The sequence below is a fragment of the Littorina saxatilis genome, linkage group LG9 (assembly GCF_037325665.1).
Source record: "Littorina saxatilis isolate snail1 linkage group LG9, US_GU_Lsax_2.0, whole genome shotgun sequence".
NCBI classification, from domain to species: Eukaryota; Metazoa; Mollusca; class Gastropoda; order Littorinimorpha; family Littorinidae; genus Littorina; species Littorina saxatilis.
This window is the reverse complement of record NC_090253.1, coordinates 42,195,182-42,216,928: the sequence shown is the minus strand read 5'-3', so window position 1 is coordinate 42,216,928 and position 21,747 is coordinate 42,195,182. Positions and strand designations below refer to the sequence as shown.

The 21,747-nt window shown below is 42.1% G+C and overlaps 1 protein-coding gene across 1 annotated transcript; it reads left to right on the top strand.

Annotated features, from left to right (window-relative positions):
- The first annotated feature begins 128 nt into the window (after window positions 1-128).
- LOC138976135 (rab5 GDP/GTP exchange factor-like) lies at window positions 129-18,576 on the top strand. Its single transcript, XM_070348960.1, has 8 exons — window positions 129-204; window positions 1,211-1,711; window positions 5,206-5,333; window positions 6,935-7,195; window positions 9,990-10,217; window positions 10,964-11,220; window positions 11,770-11,952; window positions 13,802-18,576. The coding sequence occupies exons 2-8, from the start codon at window positions 1,518-1,520 to the stop codon at window positions 14,351-14,353; spliced, it is 1,803 nt and encodes a 600-aa protein (XP_070205061.1). The 5' UTR covers window positions 129-204; window positions 1,211-1,517; the 3' UTR covers window positions 14,354-18,576.
- The last annotated feature ends 3,171 nt before the right edge of the window (window positions 18,577-21,747 follow it).

Below are 21,747 nucleotides of genomic sequence, written 5' to 3'. Positions count from 1 at the left end.
ATTAAATACCTCTTACAGTTATCAGAAAAGGATATTACTAATTTATGTCTCATTTCTTGTGGTACAGTTAGAAATAAAATGCAGGAAATAGTTCAAAATTCTAAACTAAGAAAACTACTTTTCATAATGGCTGACCTCATTTCTGAATCTCATGACCCAATGGTCGTGTGACAAGGAAGAATTTTGATCTGCAGCTGACTCCAGGTATAATTTGACATTTTTTAATCCTGTTTACTTTAGTCCTTCGATCTCTGATCTTCTTTCCACGGCTACTTTGTGTGCACCGTTTGTTCCTTGGGTGTGGCATGAGTTACAATATTTCTTGCCATTGTGATTGTCTGGGGAATGAGATTTCGATTTTTTTCGACTGATGTGAAAGTTGTTTCTCCCATCATAGATTCGTACGTCAATAAACTTCTTTCTATGCTAAGTCAGCACTGTTATATATTTTCCAGGATACTTGATGAATAAGGTTGTGAGACTAAGAGCCCTTCATCGAGGGAAAAGGGTTTTGTGGAGATTGTATAAAACTATAATTTGTAAACAAAGTGGGAATCGTTCTGAAGAAGGCCAACTGAACACTTGACTTGTGTTGGGAATGGGAGCAACAAACCCTTGAGCAAGCCGCGGTACGATAGTCCCACATCTATTCTGGTATGATGTGAGTGATACCTGTTTGATAACGCTTGTGTACGGTGAACTTCACGTAGAAGGACACGTACAGCACATCAATGACCAGGGGCCATGCATGCATGCTTGGCAATGGCATTCAATCAATTACACAACTACAAGTCTTAACAGTAATAATTAGTATTTTACAATTTCTGTTATTATAGAGGGTATTGCTTACTGTACTCAGTTCTTGATTCCGTTAGTAACATTGTTGACCTGCAGGCAATGAAATTAATCATTGAAACAGAATGTCCCATGACTGTGACTCAAACACTTGGACTATGGATCGTCATCACCGGTTTTGTGAATAATTTTACTCTATTTTACTTTTTTAGCGAAAATGTATAAATGAAATTTCAGCATATTGTTTGACTTTGAGCATACTCTCTGAGTCTAAAACGTTTACAAACAAACAGCAGAATTGTGGCATTTTTAAAATGGGTGATTTTAGTCAAATCTTATAGTTATACTGGCATCGTTTGTTCAAAAGCATGATCAATGTTGTAATCCACTTTTTTGGTTATGGATTTTGTTACAGGTGATGAATGGACGTTAATTCTGAACCTGAGTACAGGTGGATACAATGAAAACAACCATGGCATTGTGATCATGTGATGAAAACCACACTGCAGAAGAACTTCGACCCTTAGTCAGACTGCAGTCCTACACAGACAGCTGCTCGAAAGAGACCCAGAAAGCAGTGTTTGAAGAACGGGTGATTTGCAAAAGGCTCAGTTTCATGACTACTTCTGTCAGTTTCTTTCCAACACCATTCTTTCTCATTGTGACGGATTTCACAAAAATAAAAAATAAATAAGCAGACACTAGACAGTTCAGTATCAGTCATGACGGCCAACGTAGCGACAGCGGGCAAGAAGAACAAGTTTCACATCGAGGAGAACGACCTGCTGTGCAAGAATGGCTGTGGTTTCTATGGCAACCCGGCCTGGCAGAACTTCTGTTCCAAGTGTTACCGTGAGGTGTACCAGCCAGCCAGGCAGGCTCAGTTGCAGCACGACGCCTTGCAGGAAGCCAAAAAGTGAGTTTGATGTGAGAGAGAACACGAATATTCGGAATGACTGACAGTTTTTTGGGTGTTCTGTTTGTTCTATAATTATTCTATTATTGTTTGTGTGTGTTTTTTCTTTTGTTTGTGTGGTCATGTGGTTGGTAGTATGTAAAAATACTAAAATCAGATGCCTTGCAGGAAGCCAAAAAGTGAGTTTGATGTGAGAGAGAACATTGCTAACTGACAGGGTTTTTGGTGGTGTGGATGTTCGGTTTGTTCATTGTTCAGATTTTCTAGGCTTGTTTGTTTGTGTGTGTTTTATAGTTTGTTTTTGTTGTTCTTGTTTTACATATATATGTGGTTGGTAGTACTAGTATGTAAAAATAAAAAAATCAGATACATGTACGAATGATAAAACATATTGTACACATAAAAATGAGTGGGGACACTTTTTCAGTATTTGTTTGAGTTGAACATTACCATAAATTTAAATACTTCTTTTGGGTTTGTTTCCAACCATCTTAGACCTGCTTGTGAGCAAAGAAGTCTCTAGTCTGCCTTCAGTTTGTATACATTATGTATAGCCCCTAGCTGTAAACTTTATTGACTTGTCTGAGGTGGCCTTCCCCTGGCTCAGGTGACAGCTTGCATGTTAGACACCCTGTGGTGGCTGTCAATACAAAAGCCGACATAAGTTATTGATTTATCCCTTGGCTACAAATTAAACATGCTAGCATGGCGAAGAATGGGTGAAAATCCATTAAAGTACATGTGTTATACATGTGTGAAATGTGATAATTCTCGCAATCACATTCCTATAATTTCAGTTGCACCTGAATTACGTTTAATAAAATTCTCAATCACATTCCTATAATTTCAGTTGCACCTGAATTACGTTTAATAAAATTCTCAATCACATTCCTATAATTTCAGTTGCACCTGAATTACATGTTAATAGTTGTTGGTTTATTTGTTGTTGTTGTCATTGTTTTGTGTGTTGATTTTGTACTTGGAGAAATTTATTTCCTGTCTCCACCACCTTCCGAACTCTTGTTCTTCTCTTTGCAGGTCGCTCTACGTATTTGTTGTCTGTCTGAAATCATACTTACTTTAATTATTTAAAAAATTGAAGTCAGGAACTTCTTTGAATCTTTTTGTGTCTTCTCTTCCTGATTTTGAGTTAAGACCTGATTTTGAGTTAAGACCTGATTTTGAGTTAAGACCTGATTTTGAGTTAAGACCTGATTTTGTCTGATTTGTGGAGGTCTTAAAAGGGGGGTTCCACTGTATTGGTGCCCGTGAAAATGATGCGGCCACTGATGAACCTACACTGGCATTTCCTTTGCAGTGTAGTTAGGCCACAAAAAAAATAGGTCTGTTTACGGTAACCCGACCGACCCTAGTTTTTAGGCCCGACCCTAATCTTTTTTTTTGGATCGTCTAAAAAAAAAAAAACGCATCCAAAATAGAGCTGTTTGCGCTCAAACAGCAGACGACAGAAGGGAGGTAAGCTCAAAGTAGTGTTTATAGTTATGTTCGGCAAAAACAGGGATTGATGAGAAGAAATGAACTGTAAAACATCAGAGAGGGGGGAAAAAAAAAATTTTAAATGGAAAAAAAATATATAAAAAGCCGACCTACCGACCCTATTTTTTCACCCTATGTTACCGTAAACAGACCTTTTTTTTTTTTTGGCCTTAGATAAATTTACAATATAATTTCACACTTACAGCAGCTGTGCCTTTAAAACTTGCTGATTGTAATCTACATGGTCATTCCACATTGGTTATGTCATGGTGTCCTGGTGTCGCCACTGATGGGACGTTGCATGTGCTGAGACCAGCATTTCTCCGCTTTGTACATTACCTGTCAAAGGGTATTGACTCAACTGGTTGTGAAGCTATCTTTGTGTAACGGATTTACAACCACTGTCAATCACTTTTGAGCTTAAACTGTTCCCAAAACTGCTGGATTATAACATCTGTGTGTGTAGTTTTGTGGAATTTCTCACAAGGGAAGTCCTTGTTTCGTTACTGTTAGCTTGCAAATAAGAAAGCTTGGCCAAGTTTCTCAATACTTCAGTGTTGAAATACTAATGTGCATGTACAACTTTCTACCAGCTAACTTGGATTTATAATCGTGAGTACTGCTTTAGTGTTAGGAAGTGAGAAGACTGGCAACCACAGGATGTTGATGTTATTAACTGGGCGCACTCAAGCAAAGTAAGATTTCAAGTAGTTATCTAATGTAAAAACTATTGTGTTAGTGTTTCTGTTTGTCTGTATTAAGTGTTTCCGCTGTTTGCAATTGTGGCTTATGTTTCTTTGATGTTCATGTTGCAGTGACTAGTGTGAGGATGTGTGTGTGTGTGTGAGAGAAAATCCAATCGGCGGTGGCCAAGAAATGTCTTTCTCTTGCTTGCATTTCACAATTAGAAATGCAACTTTACTCTCTCTATCTCTCCAATTAAAAGCATACTGCTCATACTCTCTCAGTCTCATCCGTTCTCCTATCATCCTAAATGCTCGCAATTATTTCTCATGTCGCTCTTTCATTGTTCCATCTGTCTTTCGTTTTATCTGTGTTTTATCCTCCCGCAAAAAAATTTTCATAACTTTTCAGCCATTGTCTTTCACATCACTAGTTCAAATATATAAATGACCTATCTGCCGACTGCATATCAAGAATACAATTGAACCCCCCTTCTAGAGACCTAAACAAAAAAACTGAGAAAATCAGGCCTTAAAATAGAGGTAAATTTACAGGGGATAAAAACAGAATGTGAAAACCCAACGTCTTAACTCATTGTCTCCCATGTACGTATATATATCCGTACCCACTCATATGGCTCTATCTGACTTAGGACGGATATATCCGTACACACAGTCGCTTCCTGTAACGTCGATCTAACGCCTGCATTCCAGCGTGTTCATACACAGTTTCTACGCGGTTACTACAATTCTGAGTGACCTGCTGCAGCACAGCTGGTCTCGGCTAAAAATAAACTTGGTCAACATAGGTGGGGTAGAAAGGGTTAACAGGGAGGAAGACTTACAAAGTTACATTGGGGGTCTTAAAGGGGACGTTCTGACGGGCGCTGTGGCGGGGTGGTAAGACGTCGGCCTCTTAATCGGAAGGTCGAGGGTTCGAATCCCGGTCGCGGCCGCCTGGTGGGTTAAGGGTGGAGATTTTTCCGATCTCCCAGGTCAACGTATGTGCAGACCTGTTGGTGCCTTATCCCCCTTCGTGTGTACACGCAAGCACAAGACCAAGTGCGCACGGAAAAGATCCTGTAATCCATGTCAGAGTTCGGTGGGTTATAGAAACACGAAAATATCCAGCATGCTTCCTCCGAAAGCGGCGTATGGCTGCCTTAATGGCGGGGTAAAAACGGTCATACAAGGAAAAAATTCCACTCGTGCAAAAAACACGAGTGTACATGGGAGTTTCAGCCCACGAACGCAGAAGAAGAAGAAGAAAGGGGACATTCCACTGTACTGATCACTGTGTTTGTTTCTTGACAGGCTGGAGCCCGCGGACAAGCCAGGTGACAGCAAACCGTCCTTCTCCAAGTTCGAGGTGAAGAAGACGCAGCAGGCCAACAAGCGAGCCAACACAGTCAAGTCCATCTTCAGGAAGACGCCCACTAAAGGTGATTGCCCATCAAGATCATACAGGTTTAGCAGTAGCTGCTCTTCATATATATGTCCGACATAAGATTTTGTACTTTTTTTTTTGTTAGTCCGTCTTCAGGAAAACACTTACAGAAGGTGGTTGGCCATGAAGATAACACAGGTTTTGCAGTAGCTGCTCTTCATATAATATATATATACATGTCTGACATGAGATTTTGTACTTTTTTTGTTGTTGTCCATCTCAGGAAGACGTCCACAAAAGGTGGTTGGCCATCAAGATCATAAAGGTTTAGCAGTAGTACCTGCTGTTCATATGTCCGACATGAGATTTTAAAATTTTTTGTTCAGTCCATCTTCGGAAAAACACCCACAAAAGGTGGTTGGCAGTCGAGGTAACACGGATTTTGTAGTAGCTGCTCTTCATGAGAAGATATTTGTTCTTGTCCCACAGGGTGGTCCCTATTAGGGACTGCTCTTCATATGTTCAACATGAGATTTTGTAATGTGAATTTTACAATTTTTAAGTCCATCTTCAAGAAAACACCTACGAAAGTGGTTGGCCATCAAGATAACACGGGTTTTACAGTAGCTGCTTTTCATGTCCAGACATAACATTTTTCTGTACATTTACTCTTTTCTGTACATTTACTCTTTTCTGTACATTTACTCTTTTCTGTACATTTACTCTTTTCTGTTAATTTATAAGGCTGAACTGAAGGGATTTTGTCAGTCAAAATCAGAACCAAAAAGTAGGTAAAAACACAGGTTTGCTCTCTATAGTATTATCGGTAAAAAGGAAGATATATCAGAATCCAATATCTACTGTAAGTCAGAACATAAAATAACATTTGACACTAGATTGACACCAGGCATCACTGGTATGTTCATTTCAGTATCTGTAGTGAAAGTCAAATGTGTATTTTGGAAAGCTGCTTGATATTGTAGTGATCTCTGCATCATATTCTGTAAGCGCATAACTAGTCAGTAAGTCTGCCATTCAAAATCTTCAAGCACACAACTTGCTGCATGCTTAGCAGGCCTCAGTAAAACCAGGGGGCTATGAAAACAGATGTACATGATGTACAAACAAGTCAAGAAATTATTAGAATTGAAAGGTGATTCAAACAGTGTTCCTCTTCAGACTTGTATCTGTCAACTCTAGGTTGTAACTTGGTGGAGCTCAAAATACGGTCATACAGTAGTCAAAAGCAGGATAGATTTTGTGAATTATGTGCGTACAAAGAAGTGCAAAGTGGATCTGAGTTAATCTTCTGGGGAAAAATATACTGACAAAGGCCCGGGTAGCTCAGCTGGCAGAGCACTGGACTTGTGATCCTAGGATTGCAGGTTCGAATCTGGGCCGGGACAGACACGGGTCAACTTTATGTGCAGACTCAGAGAAACGGTATCCTGGTTCCACCCCCGTGTCACCACAGTGGCACGTTAAAGAGGTCGGTCATTCTGCCGTTAATGCAGGTGGTTGATTACATCTTAACACGCACACACCTGGGTAGTGAGACTCTGTTGCTGCTAGCTTTCCGCTGTGAGGAAACGACCTGAATTTCCCAGCAAAGGGACAATGAAGTTATGAAAATGAAATGAAAATGTTGATTTTCAGACTCTGCCAGCTCCTCTTCCCCTTCGGCACCAAAAGAATCACGGCGCTCCAGTCTAGAGAGCCAGAAAGTGGGCGGGGAATTTGCAGAGTTCCTGAAGACGCTACGCAAACCTCCGGCGCTGGAAGTGTCGAAGGTGGTGCGAGCGTTCGTCGAGCGCATTCAGCACAACGTGGACATTCCTGTCGATGAGCTGTCCGAGATGGTGCAGGACTTTTACCAGAACTTAGGCGACAAAATGGCCACCCAGACAGTGTTCAAAGGTAAATAGAGGCATGGGTGGAAGTTTTGTGCTCATACAAGATACAAGATACAAGATACAAGATATTTATTCACCAATTTTGCAAAAGGATTTCATCTTGGCACGGCACGGTAAAAATAAAAAATAAACCAACCAGACACATATGCAGACACACATCACCATGCATGCATACATACGTACATTACACTGTCATGCACACACAGACACAACTCACACACACACACACACACACACACACACACACACACACACACACACACACACACACACACACACACACACACACACACACACACACACACACACACACACACACACACACACACACACACAATTATTTACATTCTCACACATAACCAGCCACATATCTACATCACAAATTCACATCGTCGCCTTGTAAACGTAAAAACCATATCAGTTTAAAAGGGGTGCCAGTAATATCAATACAACATTAGTGAATACTAGAACAATACCTAAAATTTATAATCCATTTAAAAGTAAGTAGTACATGTAATTATTATCATTTAGTCAGATCATCACATAAAATTATATAATCATGATCTAGACAGTTTAAAACAACAGTATTAACAGACTATCACAGATCTACTCAAGCACCTGAACTTAGAGTCGCATTGCACAAAACTACTACCATCACAGAACTACTCCAGCACCTAAAAAAATAAGGACCATTCCACATTGCACATATTTCCACTATCACAAGTTATGAGAACAGTAATGGAATGCAGTGAAAGGACTAAGTAACAAAAGAACCCCCCCCCCCCAATCCTATAACTACAGTATATTACAACGTCTTCACTACAGGAGTTGTCAGTACAGCATGGGGGATGAAGCTAGAGCGAAAGCGACTAGTTCTGGCTTTCAAAGCTCTGTAGCGCCTACCAGATGGAAGAGGCTCGAAGAAGTGGTTTGCCGGGTGGGAGGGGTCGCGAACAATCTTTCCTGCTTTTCGACCTGAGCGCAACTCAAAGATAGAGGCAACGGAAGGGAAGTCACAGCCCGCGATTTTGGAGGCTGTCCGCACAATGCTCTCCAGTACTTGTCACAGTAATTTTCAGTATTTTGAGTAAGTTACGACTTCTTTCAAAACAAGGTAACACCTAACATTGGTGTGCTGGCTTTGTGTCTTGCATTTACAGGTTAAAGCTAAAGTTGTCAGAATATTTCAGTACATAACATACCTAAAATAGTTGTGATTAACTTTCTGTTACATTTACTGATAACGGAGGGATCGGGCAAGGGGATTTAAATTTAAACTGACTTTCTGTGTGTACTTTTCCTGTGTCCTATTGAGCAAATAAACCTTGTAGCAAAACTTCAAAAATAATGCTCTGATGTATGTTACTGTGTTGACAGTTGTTAGACCTTCTCTGAAGGTGAATGACTACAGTGGAACCCCCCTTTTAAGACTCCCTCCTTTTTAAAGGTCCTTTTCTACATTTTTATACCGAAATCGCCATTTGACCATTAAAATGCAGAGTCTATTATCTACAAATATCAACAATACACCCCCTTTCGATCAGGAAAGACGAAGCCAGTGTAGCCGTTTGAAAATTCATTGTAGTATTCCAGCGTAGTACTCATAGTAGGATATCCTTATTTGGAAAATGCCAAGCGCAAAACTCTTCTCAAATCCCGTGCATTTCGTGCGTTTAAAAAAAAAGCGTGGACAGCGCTCCAGTGTCAAACTGTTGCTGCACTTGTTTGGGCGTGGCTATAAGCATAACTGACATGAATTTGATTGGTCAGTATTTTTAGGCAAAGCACATGTTCTCAGCAAACAGAAAACACAATATTGGAAGCGTGAGTCACGCTACCCAAAAATAAAATCTTTTTTTTTACATATATTTGTTTTTCTATAACTTTTTTCCCCATGGTACATTCATCATCTGACATATAACTTTTTAGCGAAATCTAACCATAAGATTATTGAAAAAAAGCAAAAATGTAGACGACCACCTTTAAGACCTGATTTTCTCAGATTTTGGGAGGGATGAAAAGGGGGGGGGGGTCCGCTGTATATGGATTTGTTACCTACCCTCATGATCCTAGTCAGAAGCAAGTTGATGATGGCAGATGCATAACCAGGGATGGCCAAATCTCAAAATTGTAACTCGCAAACCGGGCGAGTAACTTCAAGAAAGTTACTAGCCTGCCAGAAATTTCGCTGGCCCGGTACAAACCACAGTTTGTTTAAACAGTATTTTATTCGTAAACAGACACATGATAATATAACAACATCATTAAGAAGGAGCACAACAAGTTTAAAACTTATGATAAGTGCTCATATAAACATGCCTGAAATTTCATGGCGGAATATGATCAATGCGACACATTTTTTGAAGAAAAAAGAAAAAGGAAAAAAAAAAGGAGAAAAACAACAAGGAAAACTTAGTTTGAATTATCGAACACAATCTGTGTCAATACCAAAAACGAAAACAAATACAAAACGAGAACGAAAGACACAACAAAATATCAAAAAGTAGATGGGCCCCAAGTAATATATTTAAAAAAAAAAAACACACAGTTGCGGCATCAGCAGTGTTTATATGGCTTTGAAACTCAATATTACAACCCAAAGTGTTGCATTTGACCAGAAATTTCACTGGCCATCCTGGCCAGTTGGCAGGCGGTTTCAACTAGCCCAGGGGAATTTTGACTCGCCCCTGGCGATCGGGCGGACGATTTGGCCATCCCTGATAACTGCTTCAATCCTGATAGACGTTCTGTAGTTACAAAGCTCATCACAATAAACTGGAATACAAATGAATGTCCAGGTTTAAGCCAAGAGGTGCAGGACAAAATACTGGACTACGCGGAGCGCTATGTGCTGACGCGGCTGTACCGCTGCCTTTTCTGCCCCATGACCACAGCGGACGAGGAGAAAGACCTGGCCGTCCAGAACCGTATCCGCGGCCTGCACTGGATCACCGCACAGCAACTGGACCTGGTCATCAACGACACTGACCCGGTCATCAGGCAGGAGCTGGACACAGCTATCACAGGTCAGCAACAAGAGAGAGAGAGAGAGAAGAATTAGAACACACACACACACGTATGCACAAAAATAATGGCGCCTTTCTCTGGCTGTTTTTCAGAAAGCAGAGAGAAAGAAGAATTAGAACACACACACGTATGCGCAAAAATAATGGCGCCTTTCTCTGGCTGTTTTTCAGAAAGCAGAGAGAAAGAAGAATTAGAACACACACACGTATGCGCAAAAATAATGGTGTCTTTCTGTGGCTGTTTTTCAGAAAGCAGAGAGAAGAAATAATTAAAACACATACGTGTATACGCACAAATGGTGCCTTTCTGAGGTTGTTTGTCACCAAGCAGAGAGAGAGAAGAATTGGAACACACGCACACATACAATGTCAATTTATGGGCTGATGGAAAACACAAAGGATCTTACATTCAGTGTCTTCTGTTCATGGTAGGGGTCTTGCACAACATGTATCATGGTATTTAGTAACTGTGTACACTTAGTGCTGTTTCCTGCAAAACACTAACTCTTAACACACGCACAAATTTAAAGACCAAAAAAACAAAACAAACAAAACTTTAAAAAAAACAAAATCTGTTTCCTGTTGCAGACATCATAGAGATGGACAGCAGGAGAGCCACTCTATTTAGTAACTGTGTCACTTTGTGCTGTTTCCTGTAAAACACTAACTTTTAAGATAAAATAAAGATTAAATTAAAAAAATACCAACTGGAAAAAAAACCAACCTCTTGCTGTTCCCTGTTGCAGACATCATAGAGATGGACAGCAAGCGAGCCACTCAGGACAAGCTGGCGTGCATCGTCAACTGCAGCAAACGCATCTTCCACATCCTGAAGGAGTCCAAAGGCGCCCCGGCCAGTGCCGACGAGTTTCTGCCCGCACTCATCTTCGTGGTGCTGAAGGCGAACCCGCCATTGCTACAGTCCAACATCCAGTACATCACACGCTTCGCCAACCCTAGTCGTCTCATGAGTGGAGAGGCTGGCTACTACTTCACAAATCTGGTGAGTTATGAGCTTTAGCTTCATGCTTGAAAACAAGAGTAAAGCCAAAATCTAATGAGGCAGAGCGCTGTGTAGAGATCTGATAAATAAAGGGAAGTAAGCGCTGTAAAATGCATACGGCATGTGTAATAGAGTCAGTAAGACTTATTCGGAACCATTCTCCTGGCACCCGAGAGAATAACAAGCATTGATATATACAAGCAACTTTCATTTCTATGATGTCTGCAACGTGTCCGTTTAACATTAGGCCAAAAAAAAAATAGGTCTGTTTACGGTAACATAGGCCAAAAAAATAGGGTCGGTAGGTCGGGATTTTTTTTTTCTTTCTTTTTTTTTCTTTCCAAAAAACCATATTTTTACGTTATTTTTCAAAAAAAACAAAAGATTTTTTTCTTTCTTTCCCAAATGCCAAAAAAAAGTCTAGGGTCGCGCGAAAAAAATAGGGTCGGTCGGGTTACCGTAAACAGACTATTATTTTTTTTGGCCTTAATAGATTTCACGTTCCATGATATTGGCAACACTAACCTGTCATGATGTTTTTTCCTGCAGTGCTGTGCAGTGGCTTTCATCGAAAACATCAACGCTGAGTCCCTCAGCCTCTCGGTGGCAGAGTACGACCGCTACATGTCTGGGGAGGCTACTCCGCCAGGTAGCAGCGGCGAACACATCTGCGAAGGACTGCGTCTGATGCAGCACAACTTGAATTCACTGACAGATCTGAAGCAACGCCAGGTAAAAAGGATGTTTGATGTTCACGTGTTAGTGATTAACGGCTGACGGGCGCAGTGGCCGGGTGGTAAGATGTCGGCCTCCTGATCGGGAGGTCATGAGTTCGAATCCCGGTCGCTGCCGCCTGGTGGGTTAAGAGTGGAGATTTTTCCTATCTCCCAGGTCAACTTATGCAGACCTGCTAGTGACTTAACCCCCTTCGTGTGTACACGCAAGCACAAGACCAAGTGCGCATGGAAAAGATCCTGTCAACTACCCTCATCCCTACAACTACAGAGAAACCCCCATCTTAAGACCTAAAAATCGGAGAAAATTAGGTCTTAAAAAGTTGCGAAAGACAAAAATACAACATTTAGTCAAGCTCAGTCGAACTCACAGAATGAAACTGAACGCATTGCATTTTTTCCACAAGACTGTACACTCGTAGCATTGTCTGTCCACCGCTCGTGGCAAAGGCAGTGAAATTAACAGTCCAAAAAAGCGCGGTAGCGGTTGCGCTGAGGAGGATAGCATGCTTTTCTATATCTCTATTCTTTTAAACTTTCTGAACGTGTTTTTAATCCAAACATATCATATCTATATGTTTTTGGAATCAGGAACGGACAAGGAATAAGATGAAATTGTTTTTAAATGGATTTCGGAAATTTAATTTTAATCATAATTTTTATATTTTTAATTTTCAGAGCTTGTTTTTAATCCGAATATAACATATTTATATGTTTTTGGAATCAGAAAATGATGAAGAATTAGATAAACGTAATTTTGAATCGTTTTATAGAAAAGTAATTTTAATTACAATTTTCAGATTTTTAATGACCAAAGTCATTAATTAATTTTTAAGCCTCCAAGCTGAAATGCAATACCAAAGTCCGGCCTTCGTCGAAGATTGCTTGGCCAAAATTTCAATCAATTTTATTGAAAAATGAGGGTGAGACAGTGCCGCCTCAACTTTTTACAAAATTCCGGATATGACGTCATCAAAGACATTTATCCAAAAAATGAAAAAAACGTCTGGGGATATCATACCCAGGAACTCTCATGAAAAATGTCATAAAGATTGGTCCAGTAGTTTACTCTGAATCGCTCAACACACACACACACACATACACCACGACCCTCGTCTCGATTCCCCCTCTATGTTAAAACATTAAGTCAAAACTTGACAAAATGTAAAAAGGAGGAAGTCTTAAAATGGGGTTAAATTTACAGAGATTATGAACAAAAAGTCAGAGAAAACATGGTTTTAAAAGGGAGGGAGTCTTATATTGGGGGTCCTCTGTATTGAAAAGAAGAAGCTGGTCAACTACCCTCAGGGCCTGGGTGGCCGAGTGGTAACGCACTTGCGCTCGGAAGCGAGAGGTTGCGTGTTCAGGCCTGGGTCAGGCCGCAATTTTCTCCCCCCTTTCCTAACCTAGGTGGTGGGTTCAAGTGCTAGTCTTTCGGATGAGACGAAAAACCGAGGTCCCTTCGTGTACACTACATTGGGGTGTGCAGGTTAAAGATCCCACGATTGACAAAAGGGTCTTTCCTGGCAAAATTGTATAGGCATAGATAAAAATGTCCATCAAATACCCGTGGGACTTGGAATAAAGTTAAAAAAAAATTCCATCTCACACGGCATTAAGTCTCAGGAAACATGAATACACGCATGCAGGGAAAAAAAAAAAATATGGGTAGCGCCGTATGTATGGCAGCTCGCTTTCCCCGGGGAGAAAGCAGCCCGAATTTCCATGAGGGTAACCTCACTGGATTGTAAATCTTATCCAATCCAATCCAATCCAATCCAATCATCCCTACAACTAGTAAGTTAAAAGGAAGGAATGTTGATGATAGTTTGACTTGTTGCATGCAGGAACGTGTGATGGCAGAGGCTCTACAACTTCAGCAGGACATGAAGGACTTCAGCCAGAACTTCAACAAAGAGATCGCAGATGTCCTCCAGCGCACGCCCCTCACCATACGACCTCGCAAGGTCAAGGTCGACCTGGACGCAGAGGTCAGCGACTCTTGCGAGGCCAACCTTCCCTCTCCTCTTCAACCTCTCCCATGTGGCGGAGTCGCCACTGGTACTGCTGTTTCTGTGGCTATGAATGCAGACACTACTGCCCCTAATGTTGTCGATCCGTCTTCCGCTCCTTTGAGAGATCCCGAGGGTTCGTCACCGTTACCACCCACACTCCCATCACCGCTCAAACCACAACCATTCACCGCAGAGAGTTCACCGGTGATCACAGTATCTGACGCTTCACCGACTCACATCGATGTGGATATTATGGGTGAACAAGGAATGGCTGCCGAGAGAGGGGAAGAAAAAATGGACACGGTTGAGCAGCGCTCTGCTGAGAAAGAGGGTCATGGTGAGAATCAGGAGTCGGTCATGCAAGACGCTCCATCAGGGTTGTGAACAAAAAAAAGATGAAGAAACTTTGAAGTACTTTTTTGTGATACTGGGATGGAGAAAGAGTGTGTGTAATATCGGTGAAGAAAACAGATTGAGATTGATCTCTTCTCTACTCCTTTTGCCCTTCGCAATAGACGAATTCCAGAAATAACTCTGTCAGGTTTGTGTGGGTTGTGAAAGAGTTGTTTCTCATTGAAACATTGAGGCAAACTTTCCCACATGACATTATAGGCCAATCACTAGCGAGAGGCGTGTCTCCACACGTGGTAAGATTTCACACCCCATACAAACCCAACAAAGTCATTTCCGAACAACGTCTGTTACCTATATTATTGAAATTTACTTATTTTTACCCTTTCTGAAAGAACTTTTGATAAATAATGTATTAGACAAGGCAGTTGTTTCATTGTTTGTGTTGAATGATTTTTCTGTGGACTTTTTCTGGTGATGATGAATACGCTTCCAGATCCAATCTTTCTATCTTGCGTGTAATTACTCATCTCAAGTTTTAAGAATTTCTTTTTTAACGTAACAGGACTGCTGAGAGTGTTAATGTCACAACTAAATACAATCTTTTTATATTTCTTCTTCCTTTTTGTTTTTAGGGGGTGGGGGTAGGGAAAAAAAAGGGTTTATTTTTTGCTTGAACAAAAGTTTTGTGTTAATGAAATATGTGTTTCTTACTATTCCTGTGTGAGACTGTATGTGAGAGAAAGTACATATGTGTCAGTGTGTGTGTGCGCGAGTGTGTGCATACATGTATGTATGCGGGTATGAGTGTGTGTGTTAGTGCATGTGTGTTGGTTTGTGTGTGTGTGTGTTGGTTTGTGTGTGTGTCTGTGTTCAAGAGTGTTTGTGTCTGTGGGCAAATCACATCCGCAGTGTTTCGATCATTTCAGAGCAAACAGTAAACACACTGATTTGACAAACTTATGCATGTGCTTTTGCAAGATTTGTAGACGTGCTAGTGCAATTGAAAAGGTTTATGTTATGTAATGCTTGTTTGCTAGTTTTTTTTCCTTGAGAGAATGGAAATGTGAATGAGATGCGCTGTGCTGAACGAAATACTGCTAAACCTACGTTGCATAATGTAGTACAGAACATAGAGAAGCGTGTGTGTAAGTTAATTGACATGAGTCTTCTTAGTGCGTGTGTATTCACATCATTGTATCCTATGCATGTGTGACAAGGGGATGGTAGGTTCAGACCTGGGAACCCATACGATTTCACTGGATTTTGTACGCTTGATTGTCTAGAATACAATCAGTGGAAAAAAATACGACGAGAAAAATTCCTCGACTACTTTTCTTCACAAGCGCATCTTGAAGCCGATCCAGTATTTTGGATGTTCGAATGCTGTGTGGAGTACACTCATTTTTCTGAAAATATGCCAAGTTTCTTTGAGAATGCTCCAAGTGCAAAACAGGGGTTCCCAGGACTGTAGGTTCCTATTTACTCTGTGTGTGAGTGCGTACATATGTTCGTGCGTGCATGTGTGTACATCAAAGAAGACTGACATTTTTAGAGCACTGAACCATAAGTGCGGGTACGCATTTAAAGGCTAAACCTGGTCAATACTATGTAGAATTGGCGTATACCAAGTACCCTGATTTGGTCTCTGTATCTTAATTTTTATGATTAAGCAATGTGTATACTAAAGAGTTGAACAATTTGTGTGTGTATTGTGTCCATGAGGTGTTCATTGGTACACTGGATGTATTCAGATCAAGGGATATTTTCGGTTTCAAAGTTGGAGGGAAATATTGTTCTGGTCATTGGATTTTTTTCACAGCTTGACATGTGAATAAAAGCCAGTGGGTTATGTAGTGAGGTGTGTGCAGAGCCCATTGATATACGCTACGTGACGGTAATCTTACTGTTTGTTTGTTTGTTTGTTTGCTTAACGCCCAGCCGACCACGAAGGGCCATATCAGGGCGGTGCTGCTTTGACATATAACATGCGCCACACACAAGACAGAAGTCGCAGCACAGGCTTCATGTCTCACCCAGTCACATTATTCTGACACCGGACCAACCAGTCCTAGCACTAACCCCATAATGCCAGACGCCAGGCGGAGCAGCCACTAGATTGCCAATTTTAAAGTCTTAGGTATGACCCGGCCGGGGTTCGAACCCACGACCTCCCGATCACGGGGCGGACGCCTTACCACTAGGCCAACCGTGCCGGTAATCTTACTGTGACAATGAACGTTTCAATAATTTGTGAAAGAGAAGCGTTGCCACGTTTGTGTGAAATCAGCATGAAACAGCTTTAACATTTTAAGTCAGATGATTATAGCTGACTGTATCAAACACAGGTGTCTGCGCAGTGGTGTTATTCACTTCTAGTTGTGAACAATTTAAGTGTGAAGGGAGAACGTCTACGTCTGAGCCAGTATTTGAGTTTCAGATATAGAATTTACAGCAGTAACAGACCCATGTGTCACGATGACAGTGTTAAAGAAAATCAGCTACACTTTCTGCAAATACTCCACATCATTACCCCATAACACTCGGCATCATCACAAATTTTGGCGATTGTAATTGGAGTGCAAGGGCTGATCACTTATAGACCAGATTAACTTATTGGTAAGGATGCAGAAGGGTCTTGCTTTTCAAGTGAATCAAAGAAGGAAGAACAATGGTAATGTTAGATTGAAGTGATAAGGGTCATGCATTTATTTGTTTTTAGTTGTAATTCTATTTTTTTAAATTCGCATTGGCTTGATCTGCTCACAAGAACTTGAGGTTGTGCAGGTCATTTGTGGCCCTCCACCACGGAATGAGTCGCATGTCACCTTTGCATGATTTTTGACTCACATGCGAAGCAAAAGTGAGTCTATGTACTCACCCGAGTCGTCCGTCCGTCCGTCCGTCCGTCCGTCCGGCCGGCCGGCCGGCCGGCCGGCCGTCCGGAAAACTTTAACGTTGGATATTTCTTGGACACTATTCAGTCTATCAGTACCAAATTTGGCAAGATGGTGTATGACGACAAGGCCCCAAAAAACATACATAGCATCTTGACCTTGCTTCAAGGTCAAGGTCGCAGGGGCCATAAATGTTGTCTAAAAAACAGCTATTTTTCACATTTTTCCCATTTTCTCTGAAGTTTTTGAGATTGAATACCTCACCTATATATGATATATAGGGCAAAGTAAGCCCCATCTTTTGATACCAGTTTGGTTTACCTTGCTTCAAGGTCAAGGTCACAGGAGCTCTTGAAAGTTGGATTGTATACATATTTTGAAGTGACCTTGACCCTGAACTATGGAAGATAACTGTTTTAAACTTAAAAATTATGTGGGGCACATGTTATGCTTTCATTATGAGACACATTTGGTCACATATGATCAAGGTCAAGGTCACTTTGACCCTTATGAAATGTGACCAAAATAAGGTAGTGAACCACTAAAAGTGACCATATCTCATGGTAGAAACTGAAAGAGCCAATAAGCACCATTGTACTTCCTATGTCTTGAATTAACAGCTTTGTGTTGCATGACCTTGGATGACCTTGACCTTGGGTCAAGGTCACATGTATTTTGGTAGGAAAAATGTGTAAAGCAGAAGGTCAAGCATGTGAGTCGTATGGGCTTTGCCCTTCTTGTTATATTTTTACATTATCTTAAAGAATTGTTTATGCTCTATCCAGGGGTAAAAACCGTTTTAGAAAAGAGCGAAAACTTATCAGTTCAAGTTCGAGTTATAAGCCTGTGACTAAGGTGATCCTCACACTGATACCTGACACCCCCCGGACGTATATTAAGCCTAGCGCAAAACCCCGCGAGGTGACATCCAACTCATTCCATGGTGGAGGGTCACATTTGCAATGAGTTTTAGATGCTTGATTAATATTGTAAGATAATTGCTATCCAATGTTTCATTGTTTTTAAAACTTCAGTGTGATGCAAGAATTACTTTGCAAGATTTCCATTCGACGTCTGCCAGAGTTCAAACAGATGTGACAACAGCAAGGGTTAACGAGGTGTGAATGGTTGTGCTGGAAATATCTTAAGAGTCACTTAGCACAGGTAATTGATATCCGAGTCCTGTATGAGTTAACATGATGTATGATGAACTGTTTGTACCATGTACTGACTAATGCTTGTTATTCAGAACTCCAGCTTAGAATAAATAATTAGTCTACACTGTAGACTGTGTTAGTCTGATATACAGGTGAAGTCACGTAGTGTGAACTTGTTCGGAAATAAAAATACCAAAAAATACTGTACTCGCTCGCGTGTTTAACGAAGGCGATACGAACAACAAAGCACGTTTCGACCACTGTGGGTTCCTCAGGCACAAAAATCAGAAAAAAGAAAAAGTCATAATTTTCGGAAATAGTTCTTCTTCTTCTTGTCGTTCGCTGTTAGATCGTCAGTGTCACGTTTCAATATATCACTAAAGGCGATTATGAACCGGTTAATTACTACTAATTAACTAACCACACCACGATCCACTCTCGCAGTCATACAATTAAATAGAGTCAACAAAAGTATAAGTCTCAGACGCCTGTTTATGTATAAACTCTCCACCTCCCTCGAGCCTTCACTCAAAATATGTTCCTTTTACGTTCTCAACACGTAAAAAACCAGTGTTCACTGACAAAATGCCAGTAGTATGTAGAAAATTATAGTAACACGCTGAACCCGTGTAAATACAGTCAAATGAGAATGTTCTGTTCGAAAAGCTCTAGTTCGTGCAGGTGTCACACACCCCACGTTGTCACTACTCCAATGAAATCATAGATACGAAAAGACAACGGTGGTCAACGGGGTGCGTACGACATGGTGCACTTAGCTTTATCTCTGCTGCTGCTGCTTAGCCGGTATGCTGGTTAGTCGGTTCGCTGGTTAGCCGGTCCGCTGGTTAGCCGGTTCGCTGGTTAGCCGGTCCGCTGGTTAGCGCAGCTTCAACAGTTCCCACCAGAGTCAGCCGTGCAGATGTTACAGGAATGTAACGAAGCGAGGCGAACGAAACGAAGCGAAGGCTGCAAACAGAAAGCATCGGTGCACTAAACATGTCAGCTACCCCTCACCCACCACCTTAAAACATGTCATCTTTAAATATCTCATCGAGCACGTGGGCCTGCACAAAATGGACTTTTTACAACAACAAAACAGTCATTTTCCGTCCTTCTCTCCCTATCTGCAAAAACCATATACAGATTAGTATTTTAGCGTCACAGAGAGTAAATTATGCGCTAACCTGGAAAGAACAACAGAGAGTATTTCATTCCACAACACAGACTCATCAACAGCGTTAAATAATGATTTATTACCTCAAAAGCCTATGATTGTACTCTCAATGGAAGCAAAGTCCGCTTCCTCCCTGGAACAGTCTCTGTTCGTCAACAGTGACCAAAAACCTCCAGAACCCCTTGTCGAATCCTTATGCGAAAGCCATCGCCGACGAAGGAAAGTTGACGACTTGTCCTCAGCAAAATACGTGGCAGAGAGAAGAAATAACTCGTGGAAGTTCCCCTAGAGTGCCGAATATAATACTCGGTGAAAAACCATCATACTCTAGAAACTGTGTATACGATCCTTCCCCTTCTGCCGCTGGGTGTCAAGTGTGCCGTCCTTGAGTCTCTGCCAGACCACCTAGCCAAATACACGTGACTGACCTTGTCACAAAACCAGTCCAGCTATACACAATTCTGCCTCCCAAGCAGAAAAAGACACGAGAAACTCAATCCGTGAAAATCCCGTGTGCGCTGTCAGCGAAAAACCGTCAGCCCTAGCTATGACAGCAGAAACCTCCACTGTAAAACTCGTGCGATACAAAACATCCGTGCTCGTTGAGCACCGTCAGCAAACTCTGCTGTAACCCAATATCACGCACAGGCGCTTTCTATCATACACGACCAAGAACAGGCACTCCACTGAGTGACACTTTCTTGGTCTCTGTCACCCGATCGTGACACACCTCCCCTCTTCAAGACGAAACCTCGGTTTCGCTCACAGTCATGTTCTCCTCTACAGCCCGAGAGAGAAAGTCAGCTCCAACATTGTTGGCGCCTGGAATGACGCGTACCGTGAATTGGTACGGTTGGAGAATCAACGCCCAGCGCATAAGTCTGGCGTTTGCCAACCTTGCAACCTGAAGATATTGCAGAGGTTGATGGTCCGTCTCCAGACAGAAAGGTCGTCCGTACAGGTATGCTTCGAACTTCTGGATGCCCCAGACAATGGCGAGACACTCGCGTTCAACCGTTGCATACGCTGCCTCGGCCGAGGTCAGCTTACGGCTGGCGAAGCAAACAGGGTGCAAAAACCCCTCTGTCTCCTGAAGCAACACTGCCCCAAGTCCCTTCCCTGAAGCGTCTGTCCTCAGCACGAAGTCCTTGTTCAGGTCTGGTAGTCGGAGAATAGGCTGACTGGTGAGTCGCCTCTTCAGGGTGTTGAATGCGGAGCTGCATTCCTCAGTCCACACTACAACGGTCGGTTGTAGTTTCTTGGTAAGGTTGGTCAGTGGTAGTGCGATTTCGGCAAAGTGCGGGATGAAGCGTCTGTAGAAGCTGGCTAGGCCCAGGAAAGACCTGACTTCTTTCTTCGTGCGCGGTGGCTCCGCCTCCCGAATCTTCTGGATCTTGTCGTCCTCTGGAACGAGCAATCCCTCGCCGACAACATGACCCAGGAAAGACAATTCCCGAAATCCCAAGTAGCACTTGGACGGTTTAGCTCCCAGATTTCCGTCCTTCAACCTTCCGAACACGTCGCGCAGGGCGTCGAGATGTTCAGTCCATGTCTCTGTCGCGATCAGCACATCGTCGATGAAACTGCTGATGTCCTCGCGCTTCAAAGGTTCCAAAAGTTTCCTCATCATGCGAGTGAAGACGGCACCTGCATTCTGTAGACCAAAAGGCATGACTGTCCACTGGAACTGGCCGAATGGAGTGGTAAATGCAGTCTTTGGGCGATCTTCCTCGGCAACTGGGATTTGCCAGTACCCCTTGGTGAGGTCCAGTTTGGAAAAGTACTTGGCCTTGGCCAAGTGACTGAAGAGGTAGTCCACATCAGGCATGGGTTCCGCGTCAAACGCCGTAATCTTGTTCAGCTTCCGGTAGTCGACACAGAACCTGACGCGTCCATCCTTCTTCTTCACAAGCACAATTGGTGAACTGTAGGGAGAGTTCGCTGGCTCGATGACGCCCAACTTCGTCATGTCGGCGATTTCCTTCCTGACCACCTCCTTCTGGGCATGAGGCATGGGATACTGCTTCGTCCTCACTGGCTGCTTCTCCAGCAAGTCGAAGGTAAACTCCTCTAGATGCGTCTGAAGTGGTATGTCTGTAAGGACCCGTGCTGCATCCTTCAGGATCTCTTGCAAGTCCGCCTGCTGGTCGTCCCCAAGATCAGGTGAGATGTGCACGTCTGTGTGATCCTCACTAGCCT

Bases quoted from the DNA above. Each gene is read 5' to 3' on its own strand.
- LOC138976135 (XM_070348960.1), top strand. From the start codon at position 1,518: ATGACGGCCAACGTAGCGACAGCGGGCAAGAAGAACAAGTTTCACATC. The intron at 10,218-10,963 runs GTCAGCAACAAG...TCCCTGTTGCAG, and splicing joins GCTGGACACAGCTATCACAG to ACATCATAGAGATGGACAGC. The intron at 11,221-11,769 runs GTGAGTTATGAG...TTTTTCCTGCAG, and splicing joins GCTACTACTTCACAAATCTG to TGCTGTGCAGTGGCTTTCAT.